Source organism: Pleurodeles waltl, chromosome 7, assembly GCF_031143425.1.
Source record: "Pleurodeles waltl isolate 20211129_DDA chromosome 7, aPleWal1.hap1.20221129, whole genome shotgun sequence".
In the NCBI taxonomy this organism is placed as follows: Eukaryota; Metazoa; Chordata; class Amphibia; order Caudata; family Salamandridae; genus Pleurodeles; species Pleurodeles waltl.
Window position 1 is genome coordinate 6,181,994 of NC_090446.1, and position 15,158 is coordinate 6,197,151.

General features: G+C 45.9%; 1 protein-coding gene across 3 annotated transcripts in view; it reads left to right on the forward strand.

Annotated features, from left to right (window-relative positions):
• LOC138303508 (oocyte zinc finger protein XlCOF6-like) overlaps positions 1 to 15,158 on the forward strand; it is a 163,208-nt gene that overhangs the window by 118,610 nt on the left and 29,440 nt on the right. Inside the window, exon 9 of one of the 3 annotated variants that reach the window (XM_069242689.1) lies at positions 1,706 to 3,329. The exons of the other annotated variants lie outside the window; for them this stretch is intronic. Coding sequence (XP_069098790.1) covers positions 1,706 to 2,844 — 1,139 coding nt within the window. The 3' untranslated portion in view covers positions 2,845 to 3,329. Of the gene's footprint in view, positions 1 to 1,705; positions 3,330 to 15,158 lie in introns of those variants that run through there. 3 annotated transcript variants of the gene reach the window in all.

The following is a 15,158-nucleotide window of genomic DNA, read 5'->3' on the forward strand; positions in this document are numbered from 1 at the left end:
CTAGCATGTAAATCCACTTTCTGCCTCCTTGTTAAAGGTCCTGTATTTGTGCTGTCAGCCCGGCACGACCTTGGCTTGGGCAATGTTGAAGATTATCTTCTGGCCATCTCTGCCATTCTGTGGTTGCCAGAACAACCCAAGTCACTGGTTGTGACACATTTTCTCAAGGGCTTTCAACATTTGTTCCTTCGTACCCTTTTCGTCATGCCCCAATGGGATCTTAATTTGGTTCTGACCTTATGGGTTCCACATTTGAGCCCCTTCACAGCTGCCCTCTAAGACGTCTGACTCTTAAAACCGTATTCTTAGCGGCCATTACATTAACCAGGAGGGTCAGTGAGTTTCAAGCTCTTTCAGTTATTCCTCCATATACCAGCTTCTACTCGGGCAAACTGGTTCTTCAGACTTATGCCTCTTCTCCACCAAAGGTGGTGACCCTTTCCCCACTGATCAAAACACCTCGCGGTCCACGTTCTGAGCTCCACCCCTTCCTTCTAAGAAAAAGGAGAGGCTTCATTGTCTGGAACCAAAAAGAGCTTGTTCCTGACCCTTACCACATAGGTCAAAACGTCTTGCTGTCCATGTATTTAGCTTCACCTCATCCTTCTAAGAAAAAGGAGAGGTTTCATAGTCTGGATTCGAAAAGAGTGTGATCCTTTTACACTGATCTTACCTAGGACAACTGTATTGACGATTCTTTATCCGTTTCAAGGCAGCGTAAAAAGACAGGGCTGCGCAGAGGAGAATCATCTCTCCATTAATTGTACTTTGTATCAAGATCTGCTATGCACTAGCTAAGAAGTAGCCTCCTGAGGGCTTGTGGGCCCATTCCACCATGGCCTATACTACTGCGTTAGCTTGAGGGGTATTTTTCCTGGACATCTGAGAAGCTGCTACCTGGGTGTCACTCCACACGCTCACGAAGCACTACTGCCTGGACAATCGAGCCCATCATCACAGCCATTTTGCCCATTTGGTGCTCCAGGATAGGCTGGTTTAAACCAGTCTGCAGACTGCCCCATGGAAGGTATTGCTTGGTTTTGTAGTCTAAGGCTTGAAATCTCTATCAGAAGAACAAATTCCTTACTTTGGTAACACTTTTTCCGGTAAAGACTATCTAAACGCAGATTCCTCGCCAACTGTCCCATCTTCCCTGATTTGTAAAAGGGACTCTTCAAACTAACAATAGTGTTAGATTCTGCACAATGGTCACACATCATTCAGCCATGCTCTGCGGTTTTGACACCGAAATATTCACAAAAGAAACTGATGTCAGCACACCGGGGTAATGCCTCACCACGCACATCACTTCCGACGTGGACAACATTTATACAGTCGCTCAATGGAATCTACTGACACTCTGCGATACTGCTCTAGATTTTCCATATCCACTCTGATGCCCTAGGGGATATTCTAAGTTGAAGAATCTGCAGTTAGAGTCTCTACCAGAAGAAGCGTTACCCGTAAGTAAGTTCTTCCTGTCCAACAATGAAGTCTGGGTAATTTCTCATTACTGGGCTAAGTGACAGCACTTCATGTTAGGGGACTGTCGATATTTGTGTATTAACAGAAAGTGTTTTAAAACATCTAACATCTTCATGCAATGAGACCGTGACCCTTTGACATGTATTGTCAGAACTCTATGCTTATTTCTGTTTTAAACCATTTCTAAGGTATACTCTTGCATTCCTGTTTCATTCTCTAGCATACCAATCAGAGGTAGGCATAATGAATGCGAAAGAGTCCTGTACATGCCTCGAGCCCAAGAAGAATTCAACTCACAAGTTCACCTCAAAAAAATGCCAGCAAACCCACAAGTTGAAAGGAACCTTTGCCTGCACTCAGTGTGAGAAGAGATTTATCAGTAAGGCACTTCTGGCAAAGCATCAAAGGATTCACACTGGATTGAGACAGTATCCCTGCACCAAATGTGAGAAGAGCTTGAATCAAAAGACCGCTCTTACTGTGCACCAGAAATCGCATGCTGGAGTGAAGCCCTTCCAGTGCACGAAGTGTGAGATGAGTTTCACTCAGAAGTCCACCCTTCTGATACATCAAAAAATACACGCAAGAGTGAAACCTTATCACTGCACCGACTGTGAGAAAAGCTTTGTGAAAAAGTCAAATCTTATATATCACCAAAGAACACACACTGAACTACGGCCCTTTCACTGCAGCAAGTGTGAGAAAAGATTTACTCGTAAGCAACATCTTCTGCAGCACCAGAGAATACACATGGAAGAGAGGCCCTTTCACTGCACGGAGTGTGAGAAGAGCTTCATTCGAAAGTCCACTCTTTTGATTCATCAAAGAATACACACGGGAGTGAGGCCTTATCAATGCACTGATTGCGACAAAAGTTTTACACAAAAGTCAAATCTTCTGTACCACGAAAGGACACACACAGAAATAAAGCCCTTTCATTGCACGCATTGTGAAAAGAGCTTCTCTCGAAAGTTCGTTCTTTTGAATCATCAAAGAACACACACGGGAGAGAGGCCTTATCACTGCACTGATTGTGACAGAAGTTTTACACAAAAGTCAAATCTTCTGTACCACGAAAGGACACACACAGAAATTAAGCCCTTTCATTGCACAGATTGTGAAAAGAGCTTCTCTCGAAAGGCTGTTCTTTTGGTTCATCAAAGAACACACTCAGGAGTGAGGCCTTATCACTGCCCTGATTGTGAGAAAAGCTTTACACAGAAGTCACACCTTCTGTATCACCAAAGAACACATGCAGAAATGAGGCCCTTTCACTGCAGCGAGTGCGAGAAAAGATTTACTCGTAAGCAACATCTCCAACAGCATCAAAGAATACACAATATCGTTTCACAGAGCTGAGTATGACAAATGTTTTTGATTATGGGTCACAGCTTCGGAATCATGAAAGGATGTATATAACTGTGGCCATTTCATTGCACAAAGCGTGAAAAGAACTCTACTGTAAAACCAGCTCTTGTCAGTCATCAAAGAATACACACATGCCTGAGGCCTTATCAATGCATGGAGTGTGAGAAGAGCTTTACTCAAATACTCTATCACCATATAGCACACAAGAAGGCATTTTTGAAGCACTCAGTGTGAGCAAAGATTTGCTCAAATGTTGAATTTTTAAATTAACGTAAAATAGACGAAAGTGAGTCCTGTTCACTGCACAGAGTGTAGGAGAGTTTATCTCATAAATCTTATCCTCTGTGGCACTGGAGAATTCCCACAGGATGGGCCAGCCTTCATGCACTACATTCTGTAGCAGCCTTTGCCTTTACTAAATAATAGTAACTGTGTGATGGAAGAGACTTATTTTGAAATAAACATGAATAATCAGAGTCTTGAGGTCTTTTCTTTACATGAAGACAAGTGACCTACAGCAGAACTTATCATATATCATGTAATAGTTTTGAATGTATTTTATTACAGTTTGTACCATGCTTTGAGTTTGAATTAGCACTAATAATCTCACCCGTGTGCAAATCGGATTTTAAATAAAAGCACTATTTTATTCTCACAAAATATACTGGGCTTGACGAGAGGAAAAACACTTTACGATTTAGAAAACGGCTTTCTGATTTTTCATGAGTGTAATTTTCACCCTAATCAGCCACCTAAGATGCCAATCGGATTATGCAAATCTGTGCCAAGTCGTCCCCTGTTAGCGAGTGTAGCAATCTGGGAGTAGCCGAAGCACATCGTTTCGGCACTGCCTTAAATATAGTTTGAAATATCTTGCATCAGTGAAGAATGATTTATATCATATTTGTATTGTCTTCCCCTTTTTCCAGAATACATTTATGTTTTATTTTCTTTGTTCTGTAATTATTTAACCTTTGCCTAATTCTTCTCATTTTTAATATATTTTTATATCAACACACTATAATCTATAATTCCTGCAGTTGCAGTGAAGCTCATTGTTGCACTAAAGAGTGCTTGTGTGAAGCTCAGTGGTGCACTAAAGAGTGCTTGTGTTGCAGTAAATCTCTGCCCATACGTGATAAAAGAAGCACAGTAGTGACTCTGTTCCCGTAGTTTTCAGTGCTAGAGTATGGACTCTGTTCCCATATTTAATAATGGGTTTGAGTAATGAATCTATTCCTGCGCTTCTCAGAGACTGAGTAGTAGATCTATGTATGAGGCATGTGTGGCTGTAGATACCCATGTTCAGCATAATCCCGCCATCTAGTGTCAGGCTTGGCAGTGTACACGTTGTTTTTCTTCGAAGAAAGTATTAGAGTCGTCTTGCTGGGAATGCTCATGGGCATCAATCCCATAGTTTGATTGTTTTCTCCCTCATTGGGTTTGGACGGGTGCTCCTGTTCTCCACTTCAACGCCCTCGCCGGTTACATTCCTAAACACCGTCAGTATTGTTTAGATCGCTGATCTTTCTCTTTAAGGTAGTTGACTGCTTCGTCGTTAAATTCATCCTGGTGACTCAGGTCTGCTGCAGGCCTGTTGGACCTTTGCCTTAGGAGGCGGGATTCCTCTTCGCCGTTCGCTACAAGAGATGTCAGGTCAAATGGAATGTCCTTGTTGCCATGCCAAGTTTCCATGCACCGATCTCCATTAGGTGTTTAACTTGTGTCTTTCTCCCGAGCACAAGGAAGCAATCTGTGAGGCCTGCAGGTCTTTCCGTTCAAAGAAAAGGCTTAGAGATCAAAGAGCTTGCCACTTAGAGATGTCTCGATGCAGTGGCAAGGAAACACCAGATCTCTTTGGCTCAAAAGAATCAGAACAGGAGGTAAAGGCCCATCCATCTGGAGCTGACAAAAGGCACTTTCTCTCCTGAAGACAGCTCCGGTTCCAACACGGGGATGTAAGATATCCCTCCCGAGCAACCCATGAGTATTGTTGTTGTTCTCCCCATCCCGAACACAGCGTGTCCTACAAAGAGACACCAGCCTACCCTGATTGACGAAACACTAGTGTTTGGCCACTACAGCCTTCACCCATTGGTGGCACCAACCAGCTGTTTCAGATACGCCCAGCCTAGGCTCAGTGGCAGAAACACAGCATATGCTACATGTCACCAACCAGAAGCCAACTCCTTCGGACTTCAACAGACTCTCGGATGTGAAAACTTTGGCATTGAAACACCGGTCGACTTTGACATCCAAGAAGTCGGCCTCAGAGCCAAAACCATCTGCACCAAAAATGTTGGTGTCAAAAATCTATGTCCTAGCTGAAAACGTACACCTTTGCTAAGCGTTCTTTGGAGCCGGTGAAACTGTGTTTGGAAAAACCCCCAGCACGCGTTGGACTCATTCCAAGCGCACATAATGTTACACTTGGACACTGTCCGTATCTTTGCATTGTGGAACCTCTTTATTCAGGGGTATAGCGGGCAATGGGACAACTATCTTATAAGGAAGCTTTAGAGGTTTCCATTCCTACAAAGAAAAAGGAGCACAAGGCCACCCGTTCACTGCTAATCAGCCCCCCCACAATGCCTACTGCGCACCAGACTTCCTCACCACCCCTTTTGCCTGTTCATGCCACAGCAGACTCGCCTCAAAGTTCTCTACATTGATACACAGGGAGGGGGAGGAACGATGATCAATATTCTGTCCCACTGCAGGATGATCTGTTGGATTCGTATGACGCAGATCTACCAGAATATACAGACCCAGATCTCTATCCAGCCAAACCCTTCCCCCCACTACAATACCACCTACCATGATCTCAGAGGTAAGGCAGCTGCATTCCACAAGGTCCCTCCACATACAGAGCCTTTAGCGGATATATATATATTTCTTTAACCCTCTTCTCTACTATGTGTATCGGCCAGTGTTAAAAGGAATGCTCAGACACACAAGATATATCAAAGGGCAGCTGATACCTGATTCCCTAGTTGTGGCCACAGCCCATAAGACGGCTAACTCTCGAACTTCTGGTGATGCACCCCTTCCTCCCCTACACCCAAAGGAGAGCATGAAAATAGACGCAGCAGGTAAAAGGGTTGCCTCACAATCTGCCAACCAGTGGAGCATTGTAAACTCCATTGGACTCTTGTCACTTTATGGCAAGGCCCACTGGGACGAGATGGAGAAGATCCTCCAACATCTCCCAGAAGAAAGCACAAAAAGCATATCAGATTGACTCTGAGAGAAAGGTCCTATCTGTAGGAAGCTACCATTGTGTGTGGTGGACACCTACGGTGTTGGACCTACCAGGTCTAGAAAAGTGAATGAAGTCAGTGTCTAGGAAGCCAGGGCTCTCTATTGGTAGCTGTGGACAAGTAGCCAAGACTTATCTAGGAGCAGTGTAAACTGTCCTGCAAGGAGATGCAAGAGCTCACAGTCTCCCAAAATGGACAGAGGGCAGAGAGGACCAAGGGGACCACGCTGGACACCACCTGTGTTGCAGGATCCACGCAGATCCAGAGGAGAGCAGATCCACGCAGCCAGACATCGTTGCCTTAGGTGCCTGCAGGTGCAGGGGAGTGACTCCTTCACGCCAAAGGAGATTCCTTCTTGCATCTTGGTGCAGCTGAAGTCTTGCCAACCCCAGAGGATGCACTGCTGTGGAAATGTTGCAGTTGTTGGAAGAAGGGGGGAAACAATGGTGCAAGGCAAAGTTGTCTCGGGAGGTGCAGTCTTGTTCGGTTCCTGAAGTGTACAGTTGCGGTTCTGGTGGTTAGGAGCAGAAGAGGTTGATGCAGAGAAGTCCTGGTGGAATCTTTCACGCTGAATCTGGGGATCCACTCGCAAGGGAGTCCCTAAATTTCTCTAAAAGAGAGTTTGGTCACCTTGCACAGTGACCACCTATCAGGAGGGGTCTCTGACGTCACCTGCCTGACCTAACCACTCGGATGCTCCCAGGGGCCTCTGCACATCTTGGTTTCAAGATGGCAAAATCGAGTGGCCACCTGGAGGAGCTCTGGGCACCACCCCAGGGGTGGTGATGGACAGGGGAGTGGTCGCTCCCCTGTCCTTTGTCCAGTTTCACACCAGAGCAGGGACTGGGCATCCCTGAGGTGGTGCAAAACAGTTCATGCAAGGAGGGCCCCTCAAAGCAAACCAGTGGCTTGGGGAGGCTATCCCTCTCAAAGCCTTCCAAGGGAGAGAGTGTTGCCTCCCTCTCCTACCGGAAATCGTTTGTTCTGCCTTCCTATGCCTGAGCTGGTCAAGCAGCAGGAGGGCAGAAACCTGTCTGAAGGGCTGCAGCATCTCGGGCTGCCCGCAAACCCTGAAAGACTGGTAGGAGCAATACTGGGGGATCGTCTAAGGAGCCCCCAGAATGCATGGAATCATACAACCAATACTGGCATCGGTATTGGGGTATGATTTTGACATGTTTGATACCAAACATGCTCAGGTCCAGAGTTACCATTATGTAGCTGGACATAGGTAGTGACCTGTGTCCAGTACATGGGTAAAATGTCTTCCCCGCACTTAGGAAGTCCAGTGCATTGGAAGTGGAGTTCATATGGGCATCTCTGCTCATGCAGGGGTGTCCTCACAAACACAAACCTGCACCCAACCTTTTGGGCTAGGAGGGCCTACCTTAGGGCTGACTTAGAGTAGCCCGGTGCAATGACCAGTAGTGAAAGGGTGCATGCACCGTTTCACGCATGCTGCGATGGCAGGCCTGCAGACACATGAGTAGTACAATACATGCTGCAGCCCGTGGGGGACTCCTGGTGTACCAATGCCCTGGGTACTTAAGTACCACATACTAGGGATTTACATGGGTTCACCAGTATGCCAGTTGTGGGGTGTAAAGGGTACCAATGCAACCAAATTTGGAGGAAAGAGCACAATCACTGGGGTCCCGGTCAGCAGGATCCCAGTGAAGACAGTCTAAGCACACTGATAGGCAGGCAAAAAGTGGAGGTAACCGTGCCAAAAAGAGTGGCTTCCCTACTGTATCCAATACCACGATTCACTGCACTCTGTATGCTGCTGGCCCCCAGCTAGAGGGGTAAATACCAGTGTCTTCCTAAAAAGACATGCCTGGCTAAGGATGTCGGGTTTTAAACCTGAGGTTGAGAAGAAACTCCTGGATCTTTCCTTTAAGGGGGAACCCCTTTTTGGTCCCCAGGTCGACTCTCGAGGAAAAGGTTAGAAAGGATAATGAGACAGCTACGGTCATGGGGGCGTTGCAGACTCCATCGCAGTTTGGCTCCTTTTGTTGTTTCTCTTGTGCAGAGAATCCAAAAACACTTCCCCAGAAACCTCCACCTCCTACTAACTTCCAGGCACAGATCACCTCACCTAGGGGATTACGCAGAGGCTTTTTTAGGAGAAACTATTCCAAGGGAAAGGGCAAGAGTGGTTTCACCAAACCCTCTGCCACCACCACTAAACCATGACTTGCAGTCAACCTCCCTGCCCGACCACACAACACCTGTCGGGGGTTACTACAAGGGTTCTTCCCTTTCTGGCAGAACGTCACTTCCCACCAGTGAGTGTTGGATGTTATCCAGCATGGTTACTGTCTGGAGCTCACTTCCACACCTCCAAACATTCCACCTCACAAACACAAACTCTTGCTTCCGGAGGCAGTTCAGGCACTTTTGGAAAAAAAGGGGCCATAGAACCAATGCCAACACTCAGCAAGGCACAGGAGTCTATTCACTTTACTTCGTTATTCCCAAAAAGGACAGGTCCTTGAAACCAATCTTGGACTTCAGACCCCTAAACCGATATATTTACTCTGAGCACTTTCACATGGTCACTCTTATAAGTTGTCATCTCATTAGTACAACAAGGTGACTTTGTGGCAGCACTTGACCTGAAGGATGCCAATGTCCAAATTCCTATACACCTGGTGCATCGCTGATCCCTCAGTTTCATAATAAACAACCGCCAATTCCATTTGAAAGTGCTTCCATTTGGTGTCACACCCATCCCGAGGGTTTTCACTGGCGCAAGCAAAACATACACAATATTCCTTATTTAGTCAATTGGCTCAACAAAAGCACTACTCTTGAAAAGTGCTTCCAACACACTCAGGCCACCATAAACTTATTTATCATCTAGGGTTTATTAATGCACTCAAATCCTATCTCTAGCCTCTCCAAATACAGTCCTACCCAGGGGCTATGGTCGAATCACAAAGAGGGATAGCCTACCCCAATGCTGTATGGATTCAATCTTTCCACATCCGTATTTCTCTGTCCCAGCCTCTACAGCAGGTAACAGTGAGGACAGTCGTGTTTCTCCTTGGTATGACGGCTTTGTGCATAGCGATAGTACCTCATGCCAGTCGCAACATGCGACCGTTGCAAGAGTGCTTAACACGGCAGTGGTGTCAAGCGGAGGGTCAGTTGGAGGTTCTAGTGTTGGTCGGCCATCAAGCTTGCCACTCTCTGTAATGGTGGAACACCGATAACCTTCTAAAAGGACGGCTTTTCCTGGACTCAGTTCCTCAGGGAACCACAGCAACGAACGCCTCCCTTACTGGCTGGGAACGCATTCATAAGATCTCACTTTCCAGACACGCTGGACACTCAGCCACAAACATCTTCATAACAATCACCTGGAGTTGCTAGCTCTTCATTTAGCGCACAAAGCACCAGGTCACCTCCGCTCTCACCTAGCCCAGACCATTTGGAAATGGGCTTTCCAATACAACATTCACCTTTTAGAAGAGCACCTGCTGGGACGGACAGCGACTTCGCAGCTCTCCTTAGCAGGAGGCTCCAGCAAGTCCACGAATGGGAGTTCCACCCACAAGTCCTCCTCCCATTATTTTGGCGTTGGGGTCACCCAGACATAGAGCTTTTCACCACAGCAGAAAACGCATATTGCCCAAACTTTGCCTCTAGGTTCCCACACCCACGGTCCAAAGAAAATGCATTGTGGATGAGTTGGTCAAGGACATTTGCCTAAGCTTGTCCACCTCTTCCACTGCTTTCATTTGCAGTTCACAAACTTCAGCAGGCATCTCAAGGTCTCATGCTAGTATCTCCCACATGGGCATGTCACCCGTGGTTCACCACACTCCAAGATCTCTCAGTAGTTCCCCACGAAGTACTGCCAAGCAGGCAGGATCTTCTCATGCAGAGCCATGAAGAAATCAGACACCCAGACCCCTGATCCCTCAACCTTGTGATCTGGCTCCCGATGTTCTAGTGTTTGGTTATTTGAACCTACCACCGCTCTCTATGGATAGCCTCAAAGAAGCTTGCAGCCCAATAACTCTAGCTTGTTATGCTGCAAAGTGATAACAATCTTGTACACTACTGTCATTCAAAACAAATTGACCCTTTAAACCGCAATGTACAAGACATTGTCTGTTACCTATACATTTTACATACTTCTAATTGAAAGCATTTTTCCCCAACCTAAATCAGTTGCGGAAAGGGCTCTACACACCCTAGATGTAAAACAGGCCCTTATGTAATATATTGAAAGAACCAAGTCATTTAGGAAAACACAACTCTTTGTTGCGTTTTCAAACCCACACAAAGGGAAGGCCCTTTCTAAAATGGGCATGGCACGTTGGATTGTCAAATGCATTGAAACATGCTATGCTAAAGCTAAAAGAACTTCACCTTTATCCCTCCTAGAACTCACCCCATTTGTAAAAATTGAGTCTCACTGGCCTTCCTAGGGAATATTCCTGTAGCTGACATATGTAAGGGGGTTACATGGTCTATACCACGTAGATTTACCAAACCTTACCCTGTAGATGTGCTGGCCCATCAACAAGCCAGAGTTGGCCAAGCAGTTCTACGTACACAATTTCAAGCACCTGTAACCCGCACACATTAGCCACCACTTATTGAGGAAGATGGCTATCCACTCTATGCTAAGCATGTGTATCTACAGCCACAAATGCCTCAAACAGAACATGTTACTTACCCAGTAAGCATCTGCTATTGGCATGTAGTGCTGTAGATTCACACAGGCACACTCTCCACCCCGAACACCTGTGTGTATTACACTTCCTTTTATAAATGATCACACATTAATTTAGCCTGCGCATCTTTCTATGCTGCGATGTGCTTCACGTTACATCCTGCCCTGCCTTGCAGGAAAACAATCTAATAATAGAATTGATTCCCATGCACATTATCAGCAAGAGGAGGAGTCACTCTACCGCATGACTCGAGAGACACTATTAGAAGAGAAACAACTTGCACGTTTCCGGGCCCAACACTAGATGGCAGGATTGTGCTAGGCATGTGAATCTACAGCACTCCATGCCACGAACAGATGCTTACAAAGTAACATTTTTCTTCTCTTATCTATCAATATTAAAGAGTAAAGAGTCTTTTCCCATACCTATTAATGTTACAGATTAGTGAATCTGTTATTGTTAGAGAAGTGAACATATTCCCATACTTATATTGTTACTGAGTAGTGACTCTATTCCAAACCTGTTAATGTAACACAGCAGTGAATCTTTCCTCATACTTATTTATGTGACAATGTAGTGAACCTATTCACAGATGTATTATTCCAGCACAATGATGAATCTCTTCCCAGAATTACTGATCTTAGAGTAGTCAGTCATTGCTCAAATGTAATGTTATTACAGAGAAGTGGATCTGTACCTTCTAATGCATCATAGTAAATATCTTTTTTTTTTTACAGAGTAGTGAATCTATTGTCTAATTTAATAATATTAGAGTAGTGAATCCATCGCTGTACTTATAACCTAATAGTGAATATATTGCCATATTTAACTTTTTGGGGAAGTAGTGAATATATTTCCACACTTAATAAATATCATTACAGAGTAGTGACTCTTTCGGTGCTGATTAATGGGGATGAGTCTGTTACATACTTATTGTATTTGACAGAGCAATTAGTCTGTTCCCAAGCTTACTAATGAGGCAGAGTAGTTCATCTATATCCATATGTATCAAGGTTGCAGAGTAATTATCTTTTGTTTAATTTAGTAATGTGACAGTGTAAATAACCTACTCACTTACTAATCATTTTAACTAAGTAGTGAATCTATTTACATAATTATCAGTGTTAGAGTAGTGACTCCATTCACAAACATATCAAGGATACAGAGTATTGAATAGATTCCCATATTTATTAATGTTAAGTTAGTGAATATGTTCCCACACTTACTAATGTTAGAGTAGTGAATATATTCCCATACTTAACATTCTCACAGAGGTGGCTCTGATCCCACACTTAATAATGTTACAGAATAATAAATCTCGTCACATACTTAATAAACTAGCACAGTAGTGAAGTTATTCCCCTACATATTAATGTAGCACTGCAGTGGATATATTACACTTGTTAGAAATGTGGTCTCTAGTTGGCAGAGGTATACCCCCTCACCTAAGTATGCACCACAGTCCTAGCCAGGGCAAGTCACACAATCCAAATTATCCTGTTCCAACCCTCTGGTAGCTTGGCTCTGAGCAGTCAGGCTTAACTTAGAAAGTAATGTGTAAAGTATTTGTTTAATAAATCATGCAATAACACTGTGAGAACACTACAAAAAGACACTACACAGGTTTTGAAAAGATATTTAACTGATTAAATTAAGGTCAAAACGATCACGATTTGATAGTCACAAGTTGAAATATCACTTTTGTAATTATAAGAGTCTTTTGTTTTTAAAAGCAACAATTGTCCCTTGCAAGCACAATGTACCTGGTTTGCGTCAAAATTACACGCACAAAGACCACAGAGAAGGAGATGTGTGGAAAAGGTAGGTGTGCGTCGGTTGCCGGGCACACACAGACGATGCGTTGATTCTTTTTCACACACAAAGGGCTTTGCATCAAATTCAGGCACTCCGGCTTGAATCCTCTTTGCGATGTGGGGTCTTTTGACGCCAGAGGCGATGCATGGAAATCCTGGGTGTGCAGGACAAAGTCACAGCTGTTGCGTCGATCCGGTGGGTGAAGCAGCGGAATTTCTGCTGCAAGCCTTTTGCTGCGTCGATTCCTCTTGCAGGGAGTCGGACTGCATTGTTCCGGCTCGGCGATGCGTCGATCAGGGGGCTGTGCGTCCAAGTTCTGGTCGCAACATTGGCATGCGTTGATCTCCACTCGGGAGCTGGGCTGCGTCATTGATGTTTGGTGATGCAGTGATTTTCTCACCGCCGGATAGGCTGTGTGTAGGAAGTTGGCTCTGTATGTGCTATTTCAAAGTAAGGAATAGCATGCACAGAGTCCAAGGGTTCCCCTTAGAGGTAAGATAGTGGCAAAAAGAGATAATACTAATGCTCTATTTTGTGGTAGTGTGGTCGAGCAGTAGGCTTATCAAAGGAGTAGTGTTAAGCATTTGTTGTACATACACACAGGCAATAAATGAGGAACACACACTCCGAGACAATTCCAAGCCAATAGGTTTTTGTATAGAAAAATATATTTTCTTAGTTTATTTTAAGAACCACAGGTTCAAATTCTACATGTAATATCTCATTTGAAAGGTATTGCAGGTAAGTACTCTGGGAACTTTGAATAATCACAATCGCATATATACTTTTTACATAAAACACATTTAGCTGTTTTAAAAGTGGACACAGTGCAATTTTCACAGTTCCTGGGGGAGGTAAAGTAATGCTAGTTCTTGCAGGTAAGTAAACCACCTACGGGGTTCATAATGGGGTCCAAGGTAGTCCACCGTTGGGGGGTTCAGAGCAACCCCAAAGTCACCACACCAGCAGCTCAGGGCCGGTCCGGTGCAGAGGTCAAAGAGGTGCCCAAAACACATAGGCTTCAATGGAGAAGGGGGTGCCCCGGTTCCAGTCTGCCAGCAGGTAAGTACCCGCGTCTTCGGAGGGCAGACCAGGGGTGTTTTGTAGGACACCGGGGGGGACACAAGTCAGCACAAAAAGTACACCCTCAGCAGCGCGGGGGCGGCCGGGTGCAGTGTGCAAACACGCGTCGGGTTTCCAATGGTTTTCAATGAGAGACCAAAGGGTCTCTTCAGCGGTGCAGGCAGGCAAGGGGGGGGGGCTCCTCGGGGTAGCCACCACCTGGGCAAGGGAGAGGGCCTCCTGGGGGTCACTCCTGCACTGGAGTTCCGATCCTTCAGGTCCTGGGGGCTGCGGTGCAGGGTCTTTTCCAGGCGTCGGGATTTCAGAGTCAGGCAGTCACGGTCAGGGGGAGCCTCGGGATTCCCTCTGCAGGAGTCGCTGTGGGGGCTCTGGGGGGACAACTTTGGTTACTCACAGTCTTGGAGTCGCCAGAGGGTCCTCCCGGTAGCATTGTTCCTTCGCCAGTCGAGTCTGGGTCGCCGGGTGCAGTGTTGCAAGTCTCACGCTTCTTGCGGGGATTGCAGGGGTCTTTAAATCTGCTCCTCTGGATACAAAGTTGCAGTCCTTGTTGAACAGGGCTGCTGTTCTCGGGAGTTTCTTGGTCTCTTAGAAGCAGGGCAGTCCTTTGAGGATTCAGGGGTCGCTAGTCCTGGGGAAAGCGTCGCTGGAGCAGTTTTCTTTCTGAAGGCAGGAGACAGGCCGGTAGGACTGGGGCCAAAGCAGTTGGTGTCTTCTTTCTTCTTCTGCAGGGGTTTTTCAGCTCAGCAGTCCTCTTCTTCTTTAAGTTGCAGGAATCTAAATTCTTAGGTTCAGGGAAGCCCTTAAATACTAAATTTAAGGGCGTGTTTAGGTCTGGGGGGTTAGTAGCCAATGGCTACTAGCCCTGAGGGTGGGTACACCCTCTTTGTGCCTCCTCCCAAGGGGAGGGGGTCACATTCCTATCCCTTATGGGGAAATCCTCCATCTGCAAGATGGAGGATTTCTAAAAGTTAGTCACTTCAGCTCAGGACACCTTAGGGGCTGTCCTGACTGGCCAGTGACTCCTCCTTGTTATTCTCATTATTTCCTCCGGCCTTGCCGCCAAAAGTGGGGCCGTGACCGGAGGGGGCGGGCAACTCCACTAGCTGGAGTGCCCTGTGGTGCTGGAACAAAGGGGGTGAGCCTTTGAGGCTCACTGCCAGGTGTTACAGCTCCTGCCTGGGGGAGGTGTTAGCATCTCCACCCAGTGCAGGCTTTGTTACTGGCCTCAGAGTGACAAAGGCACTCTCCCCATGGGGCCAGCAACATGTCTCGAGTGTGGCAGGCTGCTAGAACCAGTCAGCCTACACAGGTAGTTGGTTAAGGTTTCACCTCTAAGGTGCCCTCTGGGGTGTATTTTACAATAAAATGTACACTGGCATCAGTGTGCATTTATTGTGCTGAGAAGTTTGATACCAAACTTCCCAGTTTTCAGTGTAGCCATTATGGTGCTGTTGAG